At 41.9% G+C, this 23,196-nt stretch overlaps 1 protein-coding gene across 3 annotated transcripts; it reads right to left on the bottom strand.

Annotated features, from left to right (window-relative positions):
• Window positions 1-239: 239 nt before the first annotated feature.
• SMPDL3A (sphingomyelin phosphodiesterase acid like 3A) lies at window positions 240-22,886 on the bottom strand. Of its 3 annotated transcripts, none has more exons than XM_073337195.1 (9): window positions 22,597-22,886; window positions 19,122-19,203; window positions 17,770-17,983; window positions 14,626-14,770; window positions 11,477-11,573; window positions 8,957-9,135; window positions 7,502-7,682; window positions 3,904-4,028; window positions 240-2,966 (listed from the first exon to the last, which is right to left on the bottom strand). In XM_073337195.1, the coding sequence occupies exons 3-9, from the start codon at window positions 17,811-17,813 to the stop codon at window positions 2,667-2,669; spliced, it is 1,071 nt and encodes a 356-aa protein (XP_073193296.1). In that variant the 5' UTR covers window positions 17,814-17,983; window positions 19,122-19,203; window positions 22,597-22,886; the 3' UTR covers window positions 240-2,666. The 3 variants fall into 3 exon arrangements, with proteins under 3 accessions (XP_073193296.1, XP_073193295.1, XP_073193294.1); XM_073337194.1 differs by lacking the exon at window positions 22,597-22,886 and adding an exon at window positions 21,873-21,896; XM_073337193.1 differs by lacking the exon at window positions 19,122-19,203 and having other exon boundaries at window positions 22,597-22,804.
• Between the last annotated feature and the right edge of the window lie 310 nt (window positions 22,887-23,196).

The raw sequence follows: 23,196 nt of genomic DNA, 5'->3' as shown, positions 1-23,196 counted from the left end.
AGAAAGTCAGGAAACTACCAATTAAGCTAGCATTCACATCCATGTCAACCTCAATTCACGTTTCTTACCATCTAAATACCAAGGTACTCAAACACACTCACAGAGTGCACAAGTAGCTCTCTTTATTTTATTTATTTATATCCTGATACATCTGAGATTACCTGTAGCAGATCAGTTGGATGGTAAGGCGGGAAGCTTATTTTACTTCCATTAGAATGTAATCAGACTATTTGCTGGTATTCATTCTAAATGATTTATTCCACTTTAAAGGGGGTGGGGAAGGAAAACCACAGCTAGGCAGACAAAACATAGAACATTTCAGGAAATATAATTTAAGAGAAATATTACATTAGAAATTTGGCATAAAAAATGAGGTTAATATGGTGTTTCTACCGGTATTTCTGTATTTTACACACGCTCAAAATATGAATGAAATGTTAATGCAACAATTAAGTTTGTGCACAAACTTTTTTTAAATTATGAAATACAAGTGGTCAAGTTATCAGAGAAATGTTATTTTGGACAGATTGTTCCTAACAGCAATGGGAAAATACTACAAAATATAATGTGGGTGAGTTTGCTTTCATAAGAGGGCCTTCATACTTGTATTTTCTTATTTTATTTTAAAAACACATCTTTTCTTTTGAATTAATGACACTGCCTCACTTTGAAGTGTAAATATATATCTTAATGCAAAGACATACAGTTTGGACAAACACCAGGAATCACAGCAATGCTTTTAAGAAGTCAGTCATGCTGCATTCTAGTGTGCAAAGGCCAGTAAGATGAATAGAAAGTGTGATCTAATGATCAAGCACATTCTAAACATTCATAGGAAGGAAGGAAAGGAACACTGTCAAAGTATGGAGCCTTGTTTACAGAGAATAAATTGAAAAAAAGCCAGACTAATTTCTCTTACCTTTTTTTCAAAGTCCATATTGCTAGAGTTGAGCATGTACGGACACCATTTAAAATTTAATGAGATTTCCTATTGTGCATATTCGATGACCTGCTCAAATGTTAATAACATTGAAAGATTTGTTTCAGAATGCGAACTTAGCAAAAGCAAGCATTCCTCATTGGAGGATCCTTATATGACAAGTCTAAGATATTTGATCTAAAAAGTTAACAATATTTTTTTCCTTACTATTTTTTTTTAAATTTCTTCTTCATAACCAAGAACTGAAGGGATTTTCCCCTCAGACTTTCCAGAACAAATTTCACTTTTGGGTTGAGACAAAACATGAGATGTTCTCCAACAGCAAAATCTATCTGTAAGTTAAGGCCTCATGAAAAACAAGGGGTTAATAATGGGAATAGTTTTGCAACCATAGCTGTAGCTTTGGCTACCCGTGAATAATATATGTATTAACCACAGTTCTCAAACTGTGGCCCTGTGCTCCCTGGAGAGCAAAAAATGACTTCTCATTTCCATATGTTGAATTGCATTAAAAGACATTTAAAATACTTGGATAATATTACTTTTTCATGCAAACAATAGCTGCAGCTGACTCAGGGAACCGGTGGTCTGTGCAATCACAAACCAGAGGAAAGGTTGTCCATGAGAAACTCTGTATTATGATACAGTCCACCCTATGAAAAAGTTTCAGAAGTCTTGTGATAGGTGCACATTTGCCTGTATTACATAGATGAATGCGTGTTCATATCTCATTAGTAACTTCCATTGATTTAAACATGATTTGTGTCTCTTCATTGTCAAAAAATCTGTTAATATAAATACGTATAAATCTGACATTACCACTAAATACACAGCTTTATAGGGAGAAAGATCCTCAAAGGCACTGAGGTGCCTCCCAGGGGTGTTAGTTTCCAAGCACCTTTGAGGATCTGAGCCTTAGGGTACCATCTACACTTGGAGCTGGGGGTATGATTCCCAGCTCGAGGAGACATACTCACATTAGCGCTGATTGAGCTAAGCCGCTAGAAATAACATGTAGCCACGGCAGCACTGGCGATGGGACAAGCTAGCTGACCCAAATATGTACCCATCCTAGGCATGTGCTCAGGGAAGCTAGCCCATCCCGCCATTCACGCTGCTGCGACTACACTATTTTTAGCACGCTAGCTCAATTAGAGATAGCAGGAGTATATCTCCGTGAGCTGGGACCCACACCCCCCCGCTCCAAGTATAGACATACCCTTAGTGCTGGATAGTCCTGTGTCCTTCAACTTTCAGTAAATATTTACGGATCACAAAGGTGTGTGTACTGATTGTGTGATAACTTGACTTACACACTTACACAAACATTGCTTTTAGCAGTGTTACAGATTATAATCTAAACAGCGTATATATCGCCCAAGTATTCAAACCAAGGTGCCTAAAGTTAGACACCTAAACCCATATTTACACACCTGAATAAAAATGGCTTGTTTTCATAGGTACTGAGCAACTGCAGTGCACATTTACTGTAATGGCTGTCAACAGGATCACTGAAAACTCAAGCCATTGTTATTAAGGTGTTTAACTTTAGACAAAGCAATTGGGAAATTATGGCCAATATATTTACCAAGAATAAAAGATGCCTCCCTGTAATTCACAGAGGATTGCCACAGGCTCCCACTTCAGCAGAATGGGGGAACAGATTCCTTAAAATACAGGCTACATAACAACATCAGTACCGATCACATTATACTTCCTCTCCACACTATCCCCGTTGGATACAATCTGTATAGAAAGATCGATCTAAATACTGCATTGCACATATCTGGCTGGTCTTGCAGTCCCCTTCACAGACAATGCTTTTGTCATAACTCACAATGAAATTATTGTAATATTGTTGAAACAGTTTGCTGTGTGGCACAGTGAATTGCTTTGCCATTTCATATAAATTTTCTGGCTTCAAGTCTTCAATACCGTATGTTTTGGTCAGGATGTATTCTAGTTTCCAGTTCGATTCATTTTTCATGTTGGCTTCTGTGAGATTCAAGTAAAACTGCCAAAGGTCCTACACGTTTAAAAAAAGGGGGGGGGGGACACAGTTGTATTGCTTGCTTCATTAAGTTTCTTGAATGATATATTGATTAGGAAGCTGTCACTGCTTATTATTCACAAATGAATAAAAGGTCATGCCCCACCCCAAGAGCTGGGCTCACACCATAAGCTGGCACTTGCATTGCAGTAATGGTGGGAGGAGGAAAGAGAACAGAGACACAAATGAGGTAGCTACGTTATTGGAGGTGCTTTCCTTCAAAGAAGAGGGTAAACCAAAGTCCCTTTTGCACATCTCTGGTGGGCTGGCCAAATGAATGTTAAAACCAGATCTAAGCTACATATAGGAAGAAAAGCATAGTAAGGGCTGAACTCACTTTTCCCCAGGCACCATTTGGTGGCATATGGATGGGTGGCCAGTGGAGGCCATGGGAAGAATGTAGGGAAATGAAGACTTGCAGGAACGAGGGTCATGTAAGAAATGGGCAGCAGATATGCACATAAGCTTTGCCATTGACTCCAGTGAGGCCAGGATTTCACCCTGAACCTTCTGGAAGTTCTCTGAAAGTGTTTTATACAGTGCCAGACTAAGTGCACCAAAGTTATGGTCTCTATCACCAAAGCTCACGTGTGTCTAAAGAGACACCTATCCATACGTGCCAGAATTTTACCTGCCTTTTCCACGGCTGAACACGGCTTTTTTCTGACTCTTATTCTGTGTTCTAGGGTTTACGCAGCAGAAAGAAAATGGGAAGTGGATCTTTCAGGCTCAGTAAAGGTTGCATAGTTCCTATTTGAAGATTTTTCCTTTCCTCCCCACACCCTTCTCCGCCTATCACTGAGGAGACAGAACCCAGCACCAATCTGGCAGCAGGACACCCAGTATGAAAAAGGCTTGAGCTATAGCTATTTTAATACTTAACACTAACACAATTCTTTTAATCTTCACATACCAACAAGCTATAATGAAGAGGATCGTATTGATACAGTCTGACTCCAGGATTGTTGGACTCTCTCTGCACCACACTTTTCACTGGTGTCACAGCAGGTGCTACAAACAAGGAATTTATTGGGTTTTCTGAAAAAAAAATTGGGAAATAATCATTCCCTTTAGGGTAAATGCTTTCAGAAATGCATTATTTACATTTGAGAACAAAGACGACAAGACCTAGGGTGCTTGGCTTAGGTACTTTAGGGACTTTTGCACAGGAATAGCTATATCAGTGCAACCGCCCAGCATAGAGTTGCTGTGCTGGTACAAACCTAGATAAGTCTCACCCATATAAACTCCACTTTACCTCAATGCAGGGCATCTACACTGGAGACTTGCACCAGAATAGCTACATTGGCACAACAATCCAGAATGTAGCAATGCCCGACGTATCCAGTGCATTTCTGTTGTTAGCCTGGTGACAGATATGGCAATTTCCTGCACCACCTCACTGAAGAGAGACAAAGTGGGTGAGATAATTTTTCTTTTATTGGACCAACTTCTGCGGTGAAAGGGAAGAGCTTTTGAGATTCACAGAGCTTTTCTTCAGGTCCTTATTGAATTAAGTCTATGTATCATTGTGGGCCAGGGATTGTATGCAATTCCATGGGGGATGGGAACAACAGTCCTCCAGGAACTATGAATAATGTGGGAGTGAGTAGGCAAATTTACTCAGGTTATAATACCTCCAGGGAGCTACCACCACCAGGAGAGATTCACATATACTGATTCAGACTGGATTCTCTAGAGAACCATCAGAGAAAGGACTTTTGGATAAACAGCTTGAGTTTAAACTGTCCAAGGGAGACCCCAATCCTTCCTTTTATTTTTTTAGTATTTTTCTCTATAATGCTTTTACCTTCAGAATAAATGTGCTTGCTTAGAAAGAGCTGGGCGTAACTTAACTGTAGGTAATTATGCTGCCTATAGCCTCTGAGGAGAAGGCAAAGCAGGCCTGCTCCAGCAGTCTGATTTGCTGGGGAACTCAGTTTAAGCAGGGAGCTGCGCAGCCTGGAAATACCCTGGTCAGGAAGGAGAGAGACACATCCAGTGTTCCTTCTAATTTTTCCCATGCACGTGCAGAATGAATTTTGTTACGTGCACCAATATGGAGGCGATGTATTACACATCACCTCCATATTGTTGGTGCACATAACAAAATTAATGTGGTGGGGGTGGGGCCAAGGGATTCAGAGCGTGGGAGGAGGCTCAGGGCTAGGGCAGAGGCTTGGGATGCCGTGGGGTGAGGACTCCAGCTGCGGATGCGGGCTCTGAGTTGGGGCCGAGGATGAGGGGCTCAGGGCAGGGGCAGAGGGTTGTGGGGAGTGGGCTCTGGCTGGGGGTATAGGCTCTGAGGTGGGGCCGGGGCTGAGGGGTTTGGAGTGCAGGCTGCCTTGGGGCTACAGTGTGGAGAAAGGACTCCCCCTAGCTCTCTTTCCCTGAGCAGCACCTGGGCTGGGGGCCGGGGGGGAAAGGAGAAGAGGCACCTCTCCCTGCAACAGCAGCTCTGTTCTGGGGCCGCAGGATAGGCGCTTCTCTGTGGGTTGGGCTGCAGCTGGGGAAGGGGTGCTTCTACCCCAGCAGATCCGGGGGAGGGGGGCTGGCTTAGGGGTGGTGGGGAGAGGTGCTTCTTCCCTGATCACGGCAGGTCCGGGGCTTGGCTGGGGCCGATGGGGAGAGGCGCCTCTCCCCACTGCAGCCTTGAGCGCCTGCACAGAGCTTAATAGGCTGCTGCATGGCCGCAAAGCTTCGAGGGAACTCAGGAGATGTCTCCACCCAAGAGAGCTGATAGCTGGGGAGCCAGAAGCCTGAGCGTGGGTGCCCTTGCTGAACCATGGAGGGGGAATTCAGGTACAGGTGCCCTGATCTGTGACAAGCCTCACCAAAGGACACAGATCAGAGCTATCTTCAACTTACGTGTTACATGCAGCTTCCTTCATGTTTTTTGCATTATCAGAAAGCCAGGAGCCTACAACAATTTGCCCTGAAGCTCACCTAACCAGACTCTGAGAGAAATCCCTGCTGGCATCTGTTATATCTACCCTGCTCTTTACAGCAAGTCAAAGGGAGGATATTTGAGGACTTTCAGTAGCGAAAATACACTGGTACATGTATTTGGAGCATCTCTATGAAGAAAGTTAGATATTCCTTTATGCAGCCAACATAACAGTGTTGAAGGCCACAAGCGAGTAGGAGCTCTGAAAGCTGAAGAACGGTGCTGGAAAGCCAGCAGATTCTTCTGAAGGAGATAAAATGGACTCTGTATCTCAATACATGGATTTTGCCTGCAAATTCCAATTGAGCTTGAATTCAGCGAAGCTTTGTCAATAAACAAATGCCTGAAATGAGAACACACTCTGAAAAGAGCAAAGTCATAGTTAGCAAGATTAGACATGTAAGTGCCTATTTTTGTCAGAGGAACAAGACAATAAAACAGATTTTGAAGCAGAGTGACTTGCATAATGCAAACTGCAGTGACAAAGCAGCAAGGTTGGTCTGTCCCGCGTACTGAAGTTTGGATGTGTAGTCAGTTAATTAAATGTGCAGCCAGCCCTGGGAACATCATCTGGGCAAAACACTGCCTTAACAGACATGGTAAGAACAAACTCTGTAAAGGTGGTTCTCTCACTTGGTGTGATTCCTTCTTATTGGGGTGTCAATGTGAAATTGGTCTATGTTAAGAGGACAGTGACTTAGAGTGCAGAGCTGATTCAATGAAGGGTTTTAGGATTGTTTTTAGAAATTCGTATAAAACCTATTATAAATGTGGAGTCAATTATGGTAAGTTTATAGATACTGTAATGAACTCAGGCACCGAAGTCACTGTTCTATGGTATAGATACAAATATTTAAGCAGCGATTTCTATTAGAAACAACATCCTTTGTAGCCACTCTGACTCTTAAAAATAAGTTATTTCAGAGCACAATGCAAAACCTTCAAAGCTAGGTGCTTATCCCAAAGAGAAATCACCTGATCAAGAAGATGGCACAAGCAGAGATTTCTTTTCCCAACCCCTGCCCCTTATCTTAATTAACTTTGAAGCAGCAGGGAACCCATGAGAGGGGTTCAATAATGATGCAGGAAACACAAAAAGCAGGACATGTTTCCTTGGCCTGAGAACATTCCCTTTGACATACATAACACACAATAGGAACTGGCCAGTGCAATTTGACCATGTCACTGAAAGAGAGGAGAGGAAAGACTAGTGATGCTTGTCTAGGAATTACTGGCGTTCATTAAAAGAGTGACACTTAGAAAGCCTCTTCTAATATCAGTAGAAAAGGAAAATGTGGACAGTCTGTCTTACAATACAATGCGAGCTTCTTCTGCTCAGTTCTCATTACAGGAATTTGGGGAGAACAGCATTTATACAGTGTTGTCGTAAGTGTTCAACAACCTTGATAAAAAATAAATAAATAGCATTTTCATCCCCATTTCTTTTTAAAAATAATTCACACCAGACTTTGACTGGCCCCAATATACACCAGAACATTCTTTTACTTGGAGCCAATCAGGAAAGGATGCAGCAAAGACACTTGTATTCTACAAACATCATTACCTTTCTCATCCAGAAGGATCATGATGCTATCTCTGTGAGTATGTCCAAAAAACTGTCCAGCAATAACATCACTATACTTGCGAAAAATCTTTACTAATCTCTCATTGTAATATCCTCTTATGGCAGTAATGTTCCTTGTGAAAGGCAGATATCCTATTGGCACATGTCCTATCACATATACCTAAAAATCAGATAAATACAACACAATTAGCATCCTCATATGAAGCAAACATTTTCAGCTTTAGCTTAGAACTGATTAACACTGAGTCTCATAATAATGCGGTCTTTGAAAGACTTTGTCAGTCTGACTACTGTAAGTTAGTTTTGTTATAAGCAAGCATGAGTAGTTAGTAACAGAGTATAAAGTAATTATGAACCAATATTTAGTAACCTTACATCAGAAAATGGGCATAAGCAAATACATTTATTACAATATTAGGGAAGTAGCAACTCCTAAAACTAAAGCTACATACATTTCCCTTCTAAGCCTTTCTTTTTGAACATTCACAATTTTTCGAAAAATATTTGCCATGGTGACATTTTTTAGCATTGTTCTTTGGACTAGTGTGAATATTTTGGGAAAGGCTGTGCAAAAAAGATTTCAGTCGTTTAGGAGACAAGGAGAGTGAAAAAAATATACTTGTTCCATTATTAACAAACAAAACAAAAAACTTTGTGTTGTTTTCTTGAACTGTTTTATGTTCCAAAATTGTTTGATATTTTATTGTAAGGTTTAAGAAATGGCATATGACTGTTTGATTAAATATTGTAGCCAATGTTTCCACATGGGGGACAAAACTGTATACACAATTTTAACTTTCATTTCCTTACTTCTGCATGCTTAGTAACCTGAACAACATTTTGTGTATGCAATAAGGATAGAGTTTGTGAAATATAAGACATGCTTTTCATGTGTATTATCTGCTAAAGGGAAAGAATGTAATATTTGTACTTCAAGTACATGTACAAACATACCCATGTTCTTTGGTACCATGTTACAGATGCAACTTTTCAACCAAGTTCCCATTTAAATAGCAGAGACGTCCTCTGCATCAAGTCTTGTAGTTTTGTGGATAATTCCATTTTGGATTTCCTGGACTATGAAAGTACTGTAATAGTCCTTATAATGCAGACATGATTCTGATCTCACTTTCACCAACACAGATCAGGAGTGAGGTCAGAGTTATAATGATATTAAACCTGTATAAGTAAGACTACAGTCAGGTCTCTTTTTTCTTTCCTATTGCTCACTACTGCATGTAGCGGGTAGCAAATATACATTTCTTAAAGCCTCTGCCCTGTCAAATCAATTGCAAATTCTAAAATAGCCCTGAAACTTGATTCACTTCTTTCTCTTTTCCTTTTGCTAGCTTTCTTTCAATTTACACAAATAGATATGATGGATACTACTACTGACATTGAGTTGATTCATTGTATTCTGCGTGTAATGCCTACCTTCTCCTTCTTTTGAAGAGAGATTTCTAGTGTGCTCTCCAACCACACTAACTGGTTGGCCGGGTCAGTTATATTCAGAGTCACATGGTTGGGACTGTAATATAGATTTGTGTTCAAACTGATTATCCTGAGTGGTTGAGGGCTAACACTGGATTGAAAGAGTTGGGTATAAAAGCCACCTGTGAAAACAAGATCAACAGAGGAAGACTGCTTTCAAAACACAAAAGTTTAACGTGAAAGGACTAAGCTGACAGTTATAATAGTAAGACTTCTATCAACCAGATTCTGAAATGTTTCCTCATATCGAGCAGCATCTTATTTCTCAAGTAATCTAGTTGATTTCACTGTATTCAATATCATTCAGAGGTGAGGAAAATGACACAGGGCATTTTTTAGGACCACTTCTACTTTTTGCCCTTTATTTGTCAATTTGCATGTGTGTATGAATTGGATAACTGCATAAGTGGTGCTAAATGCAACAATAATATCCTAGACATTTGGGGGGATTCTCATTAGCATTGTGTGAGTTCACTGATTTTCCTGTAGATATAGGACGTCTGATTTCCAAAACAGAGATCCAATTAAAGAAAAATACAATGTTTTTTCCATCCATTCTGGCTCATGAAAGGAAGCCTACGTTGTGCAGTAGTGTGAAAAAATTAACCCACGACTCTGGCCAACCCTCTATAGCAGCGGTGGGCAAACTTTTTGGCCCAAGGGCCACATCAAGGTGTGAAACTGTATGGAGGGCCCAGTAGGGAAGGCTGTGCCTCCCCAAACAGCCTGGCCCCTGCCCCCTCCCACTTCCTGCCCCCTGACTGCCCCCCTCAAAACCCACAACCCATCCAAGCCCGCTGCTCCTTGTCCTCTGACCGCCCTCTCCCAGGACCCCCTCCCCTAACTTCCCCCTGGGATCCATCCCACCCCTTATCCAACCCCCCCTGCTCCCTGTCCCCTGATGGCCCCAACCCCTATTCAGCCCCCCACCCCCTGACAGGCCCCTCGGGGACTCCCACGCCTATCCAACCCCCCCTGCTCCCCATTCCCTGACCGCCCTGCCCCATCCAACCGCCCCGCCCCATCCAACCGCCCCCAGTCCCTGTCCCCTGACTGCCCCCCGGAACCTCCTACCCCTTATCCAACCCCCCTGCTCCCTGCCCCCTTACCCTTACCATGCCGCTCAGAGCGGCAGGAGCTCGCAGCCACTTTACTGTGCTCCTGGCAGGAGCGGTGGACCAGAGTGTGGGCGGCGCAGCGAGTTGAGGCTACCGGGGGGGGGGGGGTAGCCCTAGCCTCCCCAACCGGGAGCTCGAGGGCCGGGCAAGACAGTCCCATGGGCCGGATGTGGCCCGTGGGCCATAGTTTGCCCACCTCTACTCTACAGCATACAGTAGAACCTCAGAGTTACGAACACCAGAGTTATGAACTAACCAGTCAACTACATACCTCATTTGGAACCAGAAGTATGCAATCACGCAGCAGCAGAGACCAAAAAAACAAAAAACAAAACCAAATACAGTACACTACTGTGTTAAACGTAAACTACTAAAAAAATAAAGGGAAAGCAGCATTCTTCTTCTGCATAGTAAAGTTTCAAAGCTGCAATAAGTCAATGTTCAGTTGTAAACTTTTGAAAGGACACCGTAACATTTTGTTCGGCATTGTGAACATTTCAGAGTTATGCTCCTAACTCTGAGGTTCTACTACAGATGTTGTGGAGCGGATCCCTTGGCTAGTATACCTCCACTGACTTCAATTAACACCATCTGAGGATCTGCCCCTGTGTGTGTTATTTTTCTCTTCTTGCTTTCTCTTCTTGCTCTCAAGTCCTTCTTACCCAGTCTCTCCTATTCAGAATACCCACCCCCAAATACTCCAGTTCAAATTAAACTTCCGAACTCACAGTGTTTGTGGGGGTTGGAAATTGAGTTGAGTTTGTCAGCCCGTTGGTTTAAAAAAAAAAATCATTATTGTATCAGCCTACATCTGATTAACTAAATTAGATACGGAACATTTTAATTAATTGTATAATCCCAGTGATTATTTACTAGCACCTCACTTTGCATAAAGGTGTTACTAGATCTTTGAAACTTTCTCTTTGAATTGCAAGTAGCCTCAAAGTAAACAAACAATTACTCTTCAATTTTTCTTTAAGTACGAATGTAACTATGGCTTCCCATACCCTTCCTTGATAGTTATGCTCTTATTTTAGATTGTGAACTCTTCCATGAAGAGAGTGAGTCTCTTATGTTTGTACAAAGCTTACAACATTGTAAGTGCTACCCAAAGCAGGGAATTATTATTACACTAGAACAAGAATAAAGTCTCTCTACAGGATTAACTGTAGACAGGAATTGCTATATAGCAAAAATCAATAACTCTTTTACCTCTGGAGAAACTGGGCCAGATGCTCCATTGCACTGATTCATCCTTGCAGTTTAGTGAAGTAGAGAGGGAAAATCTATAGAACTGTCAGTCCTCTCAACATTAGTTTTACAAAATGTAGCTACTATATTTTACCTTTCTTGAAGGTACTGATTGCCTCATCAGTTAGCCAAGGTTTCCAGAAATTTGCTACTGCACTGTAAACTTCATTGGCAGATACAGGCAGCTGATCCTGCCAAAAAACAGAACTTTCATTACTCTGACACACAAATTCATGGATTTTTAAAGCCAGAAGGGACCATCTGATCTGATCTCCTGGAAAACATAGGCCATAGAATCTCATCCAGTTACTTCTGTAGAGTAGTAAGGAGTGGGAGCTTAAGGTACTTTTCTGACTACAAGATATCACTGATGACAGGTGTAGCTCTGGAAATTCCTTTCACAGTAACAGAAAGATATGTGGTGCATGCAACAAAAAGATTTTTATGGCCCTACTTACATGCAAAGCCTAAAGATCCTTTGTCCACAGACCTTGAGACAAGAGATTCTACCCCAAGTGCCGACAAAGTTTAATTTTTTACATTTTATTTCAACAAATCTGAAAACCACCATAATGCTATTTTCCCCAGCCCTCTTTTGCTCCCAAGCTAAAAATGTAAACAGGTTTTTTTAGGGGAAAAAACTTTCCATCTTCTGTCTAAGTTTGATGAGAGAGTTCTCATCTCATCTCATGCACGTGAGCATTGCTTGGGTCAGATGAAAGTGCAGGAGTCCTAGTTAAAGATGTTGATAAAACTTTTTCACATAAAAGTCGAAACCAAAATGTTTTGTGGAAACAAACATCCACCCCCTCCCCCCATCCCAGAATAGCCTAGTGGTTAGGGCACTCTCCAGGGCTGTCAGAGGTCCAGGTTCAAATAATCAGAACCAAACACCTGAATTTCAGTCAGAACTGAATGTGAAGTCTCTTTTCTATGGCATTTAACACCACTAGTAAATGAGTGCCAGAAAAATTTAAAGCAATAGGATTAGGGCTTAACAACTCTGTTGCACAAAAAATTTCAAAGTTTCAAAATTTGTTTTTCTTTTTGAGGCAGGATGAAAATGACACCTTTCTGATTCACAAAACATTTTGTTTTTGACTCTCACTCTTGTCTCAAGGTCTGTGGACAAAGCATCTTCAAGTCTTTGCATGCACGTACAGCTATCAAAAACCAGTCTATATCTTTTTGTTGCATGTATCACATGTTTTTGTTTCTGTGAAAGGAATTTCCAGAACTGCACTGGTCAAATATATGGTTAGTGTTCATCCAACAGATATGCTTAAATCTAGCTCCAGATTTGAGGCTGAATTGTGTGTTCAAGGAGGCTTTGATCTGGCTCCCAAACAGAGGGTTGTGTTCTGTGTACATTTGGATTACACGCTAAATTAGGAAGCCTGGTCTAATTGGAGCTACCAGGTAGGCTTGTGCAAGAGGGCCAATGTGACAACAAAGACTGAAAGACTATTCAATGATATATTAATCTGTTGATACTTTTCTTATTGCAAAATATGTGGAAAGGACCAAAGATCATTAAGTAGCTTTACTCAATCAGTTGGTGTTCAGCATATTGGGGCATATTTCACTCCTGCTTTTGGACTGCAACAGCAGCTATATGTGCTGTGCCACATCAATGTCAGTTTGTGGCACATAGTGCCAATAGTAAGCAAGTGCCTATAGAAATATAGCCCATACAAACCTGCAATACCCTCACATTTTGTACAAACAGTGTCTCTCTTGTATACTCCCACATGATTCAAACTATGAGGAAAAAACATGGCAATTCTGCACATCAATGAAGTCTGATATTTCAAAACGAAATGCCATATAATAAATACTCACATGTTTTAGTGCAAAGCTGAGGGAAATAGGTGCAGTTTCACTTTAAACAGCAAACAAGTTTTTGGAGCATGATATTTATCTGTCCTAGTTTACTATATTTCAATGTGTTATGTTGCATACGCTTTACAAACACAACTCACATTCACCATGCAGGGTGCCCATTACATAAATGCCAATGTCTGCACTGAGAATTTACATCAGTCGATGTAAATGAGAATATTTGTATGAAGCTATCTTCCTCTAGATCTCAGGAGGTTGCTGCGTGTCAGTTATTCTCCCTAAACGTTGATATTCCTTTAAAAAAAAAGCCAAACAAATCTGAACTAAATTTCATTTAGGCAAAGGGGAGAAACAGATGTAACTATATATTATATTAACCCCTCTCCCCGCGTTAGGGCTAATGGACATACAGAATGCTGCTTGGGGGGAAAAAGGACTGTTTAGAGTGTGGGAGGATCTTACAGAGTCCTAGCTAATATTTAAAAACAAATTACTGCAACTGATCTGCTTATATAAGATCTACCTCTGCCCCTGAGATCTGGTGGGAGAATTCGGCCCTTACTCCTTTGAACTGCTGGATTAACTTTGAAATATGTTTAGTGAATATGTTCAGTTTCTAGTGTTCACTATGTTTTCATCTATGCCGAGAACAACATTGCTAACACAATGTGGAAGTCAGAAAGGCATTGTGCCAGACTGGAATGAACTATGGGACCAATAACTTGTCAGTGGAAATATCTGTAGCAGTCCCAAACAAGACCAAAAACTACTAATGCAATTTTTGATATTAGTGAAGGAACAGTGGGATTTTACATTGTCAGTTTTTTTTTGTTTTATGTCACCATTAGAAAGCAGAGGAAATTAATTACAAAAAATGTACACAGTCCTGATCCAATGTCCAGTGAAGTCAATGGACACACTCCCAATGAGCTTTTAAGCAGGCCTTGAATATTACTGGCACACTGTCAGATCCCATTAAGGATGCCACCTGTAGTACTGAGCTCAAATATTACATACATATGCATGATTTACCCAGCATAAAAAAATGAAATTTAAATAAATTGTGTATATGAGGTAGTGGTTTCATGATTTGTAAGCATCCAATTTATCTAAGTCAGTTTGCAATACCATAGGTCAATAGAAAGATTTGATCTGACATCAACATTAGTTCAGGTAACTTTACACACAGAGAAAGTTGTACTTTACATCACTGTAGTTTGGAAATATTTACACTCTGAAGATCTAGGTGTAAACTGGACAATCATAGGGTATGCTTCCAGTATAACACACAAACACACACACAAAATTTCATTTTTATTGCAGTGTTCCAGCTCTTTTAATTAGACTCAGCCATTCTGGTAAAGAAGCCCATCTGCTCATATTCCTAAAAACTCATTTTACCTGTGGCCAGTAGTCATGATTACCCAAAGCAGGAAACACCTGGAGATCTGGAAAGAAACTTTGAATGGTAGAAGTCATATTGCCAATAACATTAATGACCATCTTTGTGGAGAGTTCCTCCACTGGAACATGAGGTGGGCTATCCCTAAAAAGAAAAGGACTTCATAAGTGTCAAAGTAGTTACAACTCTGTAAAAAACTCCTCATTTGTTGTTCTGAACAACTCTGCCAATGCACCTAAATTCTGGCCTGGAATACTGCTTCAGAACTCAAATAAAAAGCTAGTGTATTGTCTGAGAGGGTCCCTGCCAAGTCCCTCCTTTCCCCCCTTTATAAATAGGTTCCATGTTTAACAGAGAATCCCATGATAAATACTTACCACTATTAAGACTTCTCATAATCAAACCAACCCACTCAGAGTGGATACGTAATCTGGATTTCATTCCTTCACTCCCCCTCCCCCCATAAGACATTTAAGGGCAGGGGGCGGAGGTGTTATTTATTTCCCTCCCATTCTGTTGAAAATAAACTGCAGTGGGTTAATCTAGACTGGTCTGTTTATATATACACACTTGTCAACACCCTACCCCTGAATTTACATAGCACCTTTTAGCTCGAAAGACCCTGAAACACAAAGACAAACCAGTAATCATAAGCATCACTACCCATCACTAAAATAAATACCCACCACTAAAAATAAAGCATCCACTAATTTACACTGAAGAGGGAATTGTAGGTAGGTAGAATGTGGTATTTTTGCTAGGACACCAAACTAATCACTTCGAGTTCTTACCGAAAATACCATGGTAGTCCTGTTTAACTACTGACATGGCCCCCATCATCACAGTGTTCAAATGCTTCATAAGCATTTATCTTCACAGCATCCCAGTAATAATGGGAAGTATCATTACCCCCATTTTACAAATGGGGAACTGAGGCACAGACAGAGTAAATGTCTTGCCCGGAATCAACACAGGAATTGAACCCTGCTCTCCTGCATCCCGGGCCAGTGCTTCAACCACAGGAGCAGCCTTTGTTGATAAGTGGGCAGGTTTGTTCTAATTCTCATCAAAAAGAGCACCACCACCAGCACAATACTGAGTTATCAGTTCAGGACTGACTCAAAGAGGAGAGGGGTTCCTCCTGAATTTTCCTTAGAACCTGATTTTTTCTTGAAAGTCTCCCATCTGAGTAGTAGCCTGGCCTGACCCAGTCCTATTCACCACATAAATATGAACCCAATATGCAGATTCAAACCAAAGACTGCCTGGTCCTTCAGTTGTTAAGAGACGATGAGGGCAGCATTATAAAGCGGGTATCTTTTTTAACCAGCCACACCACACAATAAAGGACAGAGAAGTACTGCAGATAGAGAAAACGTAGCAGATGAAAATCACATAGGAGGTTACCATGGATACAGGAAGGTCTGACTGCGTTCAGGTACCTATAGGTCTCCCCTTCAGGAGTCTGTGACTAGAAGTATCCAGTGATCAGACAGCCTTCTCAAACCAAAGTGTTGTTTATTTTGTCAATGGGAACAATGCATTTAGAGAAAAAATATTTTAAAATAGTCTATACGCGTATCTGACCTAAAGGCTTACCATCATCTGATGGTAACCTGGCAGGCCTAACTTCTTCAGACTCTCCAGTGGGTGCCTTTGTCTCAGCCTGGTTCCCACAAACTACTCCACTTGTGCTTGAGAGTATGTTTCTTTTTAAACCTGCCACAGTTCTTTTGATCACCTATGCTCCTGGGTCTCTTCCTATCCTGGCATTATTGTCTCTTAACACCCACAAGTGTTTGCAGAGAAGTGGCTTCTTTTGGGTCATTCTTTTTCATGGATTCTTAAGAATTTAAAGTCAGATGGGACTATTAAATCATCTAGCCTGACCTCCTAAGTAACACAAGCCATTAAATTTCATCCATTTATCCCTGTATTAAGTGTATTAAGCCAAATAACTTGTATTTGGCTAAAGCACAGAAAGGCATCCAGTCTCCCAAGAGATGGAGAATTCACCACTTTTCTTGGCAGTTTGGTCCAGTGGCTAATCACCCTTGTTAAAAATTTGTTCTTTATTTCTTTTTCCCTCTTGCTTGTTTTTGCCAACAGCCAGTATTGAACTATTCAAATATATTTAGACAGTAAACATCCCAATAACCAGGTCAACATACAATATGAATAAATTATTCCACTGCACCTACAAATCTTAAACATTCAGTCAGTCTTGCAACTTGTTAGTAGGGATATCAAATGATTAAAAAAAACCTTGCAATTAATCGATTAAAAAATAATCATCATTAATCACAGTTTTAATCACACTGTTAAACAACAGTAGATACCAATTTAAATTCAGCACGGAAGCATGTCCTCTGGAATGGTGGCCAAAGCATGAAGGAGCATATGAATGTTTAGCATATCTGGCACATAAATACCTTGCAACAACAGTACCATGTGAACGCATGTTCTCAATTTCAGGTGACATTGTAAATAAGACGCAGTCAGCATTATCTTCCGTAAATGTAAACCAACTTGTCTGTCTTAGCGACTGGCTGAACAAGAAGTAGGACTGAGTGGACTTGTAGGCTCTAAAGTTTTACATTGTTTTGTCTGAGTGCAGCTATGTAAAAAAAAAGTTCTACATTTGTAAGTTGCATTTTCACAATAAAGAGGAACTACAGTACTTGTATGAGGTGAATAGAAAAATACTACTTCTTTTGTTTATCTTTTAAGTGCAAATATTTGTAATAAAGTGAGCACTGTACACTTCATATTCCATGCTGTAATTGAAATCAATATTTGAAAATGTAGAAAAACGTCCAAAAATATTTAATATAATAAATAATATAATAAAATTTAAATTGGTATTCTATTATTAACTGTGTGATTAAAATTTTGATTAATCATGAATATTTTTAATTTAATTAATTTGTTTTACATTAATCACTTGCTTATAGCCCTACTTGTTAGTAATTCAGACAATGCAAGCGGAGCAGACAGAAGCAGCATTTAAAAGGCATCAGACTCAAATGTATTGCTGCAAACAGAAACAAATGTTTGAATATTTAAAACTAGTGCACTATGGTCTTCCAACTCTTCACAGTGTTTCACTAACAAGGTAGCTATTGACTGACTCCATTACTTACCCTGTCCATATCATGAAGGAAGCTTGTTGTTCAGACTCTTTCATATACTTAAAGGCTGATAAAATAAGTTGATAAGGAGAATCACAGAAAAAATCTCCAAAAGGCCCAGGGTTGGAGGCATTAGCCCCTTTGGAAGAAGAACAAACTTTGGTGTGATCGCCAGTGATGTGGTAAGTAGGGTCTAAATGCAAGTCGGATACATGCCAGAACTGCCCTGTTTTTAGAAAACAAACAGTAATGAAAATGACTCTCTCTTGCCAAGGAGCTGAGTTTCTCCTTACAGTCTGCATTAAGATTGATGTAAGAGTCAACATCATCCTCTTTTGCCCATGCTTCACAAATCTATTTATCAACTGAGATTGAGAAACTAGCCCTGGTGAATGTGGGGCCTATGCCATCAAGTTTGCTGACTTTAAGCTTTCATTTTAAAAACTAAATTTCTTGCCTTCATGATTACAACGACAACTTGCAAATGTGAACTGAATGTACAAGATGCAGTGTTGTAATCCTAAATCTGCAGACTGCTCCGGTGCTTCTGTTGCCCCTCAAAGTTTTGCTAAACAGGAGCAGAGTAAACTTAACAAACCTCTACTTGCGCTATATTGATGACATCTTCATCATCTGGACCCATGGAAAAGAAGCCCTTGAGGAATTCCACCATGATTTCAACAATTTCCATCCCACCATCAACCTCAGCCTGGTCCAGTCCACACAAGAGATCCACTTCCTGGACACTACAGTGCTAATAAACAATGGTCACATAAACACCACCCTATACCGGAAATCTACTGACCGCTATTCCTACCTACATGCCTCCAGCTTTCACCCTGACCACACCACACGATCCATTGTCTACAGCCAAGCTCTGCGATACAACCGCATTTGCTCAACCCCTCAGACAGAGACAAACACCTACAAGATCTCTATCAAGCATTCTTACAACTACAATACCCACCTGCGGAAGTGAAGAAACAGATTGATAGAGCCAGAAGAGTTCCCAGAAGTCACCTACTACAGGACAGGCCTAACAAAGAAAATAACAGAACGCCACTAGCCATCACCTTCAGCCCCCAACTAAAACCCCTCCAACACATTATTAAGGATCTACAACCTATCCTGAAGGATGACCCAACACTCTCACAAATCTTGGGAGACAGGCCAGTTCTTGCCTACAGACAGCCCCCCAACCTGAAGCAAATACTCACCACCAACCACATACCACACAACAGAACCACTAACCCAGGAACCTATCCTTGCAACAAAGCCCGTTGCCAACTGTGCCCACATATCTATTCAGGGGACACCATCACAGGGCCTAACAACATCAGCCACACTATCAGAGGCTTGTTCACCTGCACATCCACCAATGTGATATATGCCATCATGTGCCAGCAATGCTCCTCTGCCATGTACATTGGTCAAACTGGACAGTCTCTACGTAAAAGAATAAATGGACACAAATCAGATGTCAAGAATTATAACATTCATAAACCAGTCAGAGAACACTTCAATCTCTCTGGTCACGCGATTACAGACGTGAAAGTTACTATATTACAACAAAAAAACTTCAAATCCAGACTCCAGCGAGAAACTGTTGAATTGGAATTCATTTGCAAATTGGATACAATTAACTTAGGCTTGAATAGAGATTGGGAGTGGCTAAGTCATTATGCAAGGTAACCTATTTCCCCTTGTTTTTTCCTACTCCCCCCCCCCCAGACTTTCTTGTTAAACCCTGGATTTGTGCTGGAAATGGCCCGCCTTGATTATCATACACATTGTAAGGAGAGTGATCACTTTAGATAAGCTATTACCAGCAGGAGAGTGGGGTGGGAGGAGGTATTTTTTCATGCTTTGTGTGTATATAAAAAGATCTTGTACACTTTCCACAGTATGCATCCGATGAAGTGAGCTGTAGCTCATGAAAGCTTATGCTCAAATAAATTGGTTAGTCTCTAAGGTGCCACAAGTACTCCTTTTCTTTTTGCGAATACAGACTAACACGGCTGTTATTCTGAAATTTAACAAACCTGTGATCAGTCCCACTGCTGCTGTTCATGAGCCTGTGTGAGTGGTTTGAAACTGCCAAGAATCACATCCATTTCATTCTGTTGCCTCTGCTTGAGAAAGCTGTTAAGTATGGGCAGCAGAAAATGACCCAAAATTGGAGGATGAGATGGGGTGGAGTGATGGAGATCCTCCTTATTTACCACTGGGTGTGGGAAAAGAAAGAAAGAAAGCACTTCTCCCTTCCAACAGCTAGAGGAGGATGGAGTTTCAATTTTTTCAGACATATACTATACAAAGGTGGATAGGAAAGAAGATGCCTCCTGTTAGGGTCCAGAAACAACCTTCTCCCCAGCAGCTCTGATAACAGGCAGCCTAGACTTCTTACCAGCGCATGGAGGCTCTACCAGACTTATCTTTTGTATCTGTCTCTAGCTACTAGGTGTCTGGTAAATTTTCAACTGCTGTTCCTGAGCACTAAGCAGAGACAAGCACCCAATGGACTTTAGGTGCATATTAAACTAAAAGATTAATTACAAAGTTACATATTATAGGAATACCGACCTTCAGATTTCAGATATGATAATAAATAGCCCTTTCAAGCTGTAGATTTCAACGCACTTTACAAAAGAGAAAATTATCTCTGTTATACAAAAGGGAAATTGAGGCATAGAGGCAAAGTGATTTGTCCAAGGTCACACAGCCTGACAATGGCAGAGCAGGGAACAGAACCCCAGTCAGACTCATCCTAGCATGCTTTAACCAGAAACTTATTTCAGGAACTTAAAAAGAAGATGTGAACATTTGAAAATTGTAATATTGCAATTTATGCTAATGGTTGCAAGATTTGTCTTCTGGAAACTTGCAGAGGTTTGCATTTGAGATGCATGAGTCACAGAAGCTGAGTATGGAGCAATAGTTCTTTTAAAACATGTATATAACTGGAAAAAAATAAAATCACACATAGAAAATGTGGAATTTGCTTTGCTGACCAAAGGCAAAACACAAGTTAATGTTTATTATAGCGGTATAGTTAATGTTTATATTATGTAAACACATACATTTCAGACATATTGCATTATTAAATAATGCAGGGCCTAGCCTGTATGCCATTGTCTGAACCACACATCATGCAGACAACATAACCTATACTCAGCTTTGGAAAGATTAGATTTTTTATTGGTAAATGTCAGTAACATCTATTTCACTGTACACACACACACACCAACCAACCAAAAAAAACCCCAATCTGGTTGTTCCATCTCAAAAAAGATATATTGGAATTGGAAAAGGTACAGAAAAGGGCAACAAAATGTTTAGAGGTATGGAACAGCTTCCATATGAGGAGAGATTAATAAGACTGGAACTTTTCAGCTTGGAAAAGAGACAACTGAGGGGGGATACGATAGAGATCTGTAAAATCATGACTGGTATGGAGAAAGTAAATAAGGAAGTGCTCTTTCTCCTTCTCATAACACAAGAACTAGGGGTCACCAAATGGAACTTATAGGCAGCATGTTTAAAACAAATAAAAGGAAGTATTTCTTCACACAATACATAGTCAACCTGTGGACCTCTTTGCCGGAGGATATTGTGAAGGCCAAGAAGCTGGAATGGGTGACGGGGATAGATCACTTAATGATTACCCGTTCTGTTCATTCCCTCGGAAGCACCTCTCATTGGCTGCTGTCAGAAGATAGATTATTGGGCTAGATGGACCATTGGTCTGACCCAGTATGGCTGTTCTTATGTTCATCAGTATTAGTCAAAAATTTACAGATAGGAAAAGTAAGAAAAATGCTACTTGAGAATTAAGAGTTTGATTTAAGGATATTTACTTTTGTATATTTTGACATGTGATGGTCACAATTTGTGTTTGGATGCTTATAAAGCTTTAAGATTTTGAATCTTAACGTCTACTATCATTAAATAATTGTGTGATCCCCCATTGTCAGACACGCACCCCCAATAATTTCCCCAAACTGTGAAAATTTAGAACAACAACAATTGGGGGGGGGGGAATATTTAAAAATAAACATTGATCTTCTCCCTCTATATATTATTTAAAACAAAAGATAGAATTCTGCCAAGCCTACTTGTAGCATGCTCTGCTCAGGTCAGGCACCGGCTGATTGATTTATCTGGGAGAATGCTGGGAGTCACGCAAATGCCTCAGCCTTGGGAATGGAAGTAAACAGCATGGCATTGTACGATTGGTGAAGAACAGAGCAAACTGGGGGAGGGGAGTGTATAAAAAGGAAAGGGGGAGGGGAGAATGCTTCCCCAGGCAGGGAAGTTTCTGGAGATTTAGAGCCAGGGGCAAAGGGAGGAGGGAGGCTGAGGCCATACGAAAGCAGGGGAGGGAACGTGGCCGTGCCACAGAGCCAGTTCACAGAGGCAGGGACAAGCCACGCGGGATGGATGTAAAGCTTTCCCAGGCTGCTAGTGAGGTGTCTCCAGTGAGTCACCTAAGGGGGGGAGGGAGGGAAGTCCCTAGCTCTCCCCGCAGCAGGGGCCCGGGAGGAGAGCTCCGTCTGCCTCTCGTTCTCAGCGTGGGCTTTGCAATTAATCAGCAGCCGGGGGAGGGGGTGAAGGGGGAGAGGGGCAGGAACAAGCCCGGCTGGCTGGAGCTATTGACTGGCAGCTCCTTTGTGTCGGGGTCGCTCCCGGTCGGGAGGGTCTGGCTGCAGGCGACAACCCCACCGAGCCGGGGCCCCAGCCCTGCCCCTCCGCCCCACTTCTTCTGGGGTGGGGGGAGGAAGAGAGAAGCCCGGCGGCTGCGGCTCAGCGCTGGCTCCCCGGCCTCCCCGCCAGACTCACCCACGGCCGAGGGCCCTGCAGGGGCGGCGGCGCCCGGGGCCGGCAAGCAGCACAGCGGCGCCAGCAGCAGCAGCAGCAGCCGCCGCCACAGGCTGAGCGCGCAGCGCCCGCCCGCCAGCTCCATGCTCCGCGCGGCTGTCCTGGGCCGGGCGCCTCTCCTGTGATCGGCCTCGGCAGGGGGAAGGAAGGTGAGCTGGGGCAGGTCACGTGGCACCCTGCCTGTCCCGCAAAGCAGCCCCGCCTTGCACTGAGCGCCGCTGGCCCGGCTGCCCCAGGCCGGGAGATCGAGCCGTGGGGGCTGCTCCTGCTCCACCCGAGCGGTTAGCCCCCGGCAGCGTGTCTGCACCGTACCTTGCACCCAGCCTCTGAGGCAGGTCTGAGCCCCAGCCCCCCCTTTACTCCGCACACAAATGAGTCCCAAGTCGGCAAGCCCGCAGGACCTGGGTCCTAGGACCCTGCTAGGGGGTGGGTCAGAGCTTGAGTCCTGTGGTGACTGGGTCCAGGGCCTTCTGTTCTGCAGTGTGGACACAGACCTGAGTCAGAAGCTCTGCATAGGCGTTATGGATGCCTTCGCATGACAATGAGACCCAGGTCCAGCAG

The sequence above is a fragment of the Lepidochelys kempii genome, chromosome 3 (genome assembly GCF_965140265.1).
Source record: "Lepidochelys kempii isolate rLepKem1 chromosome 3, rLepKem1.hap2, whole genome shotgun sequence".
Classification (NCBI taxonomy): domain Eukaryota; kingdom Metazoa; phylum Chordata; order Testudines; family Cheloniidae; genus Lepidochelys; species Lepidochelys kempii.
The sequence above is the reverse complement of the archived record's forward strand: the minus strand, read 5'-3'. Positions and strand labels throughout refer to the sequence as shown.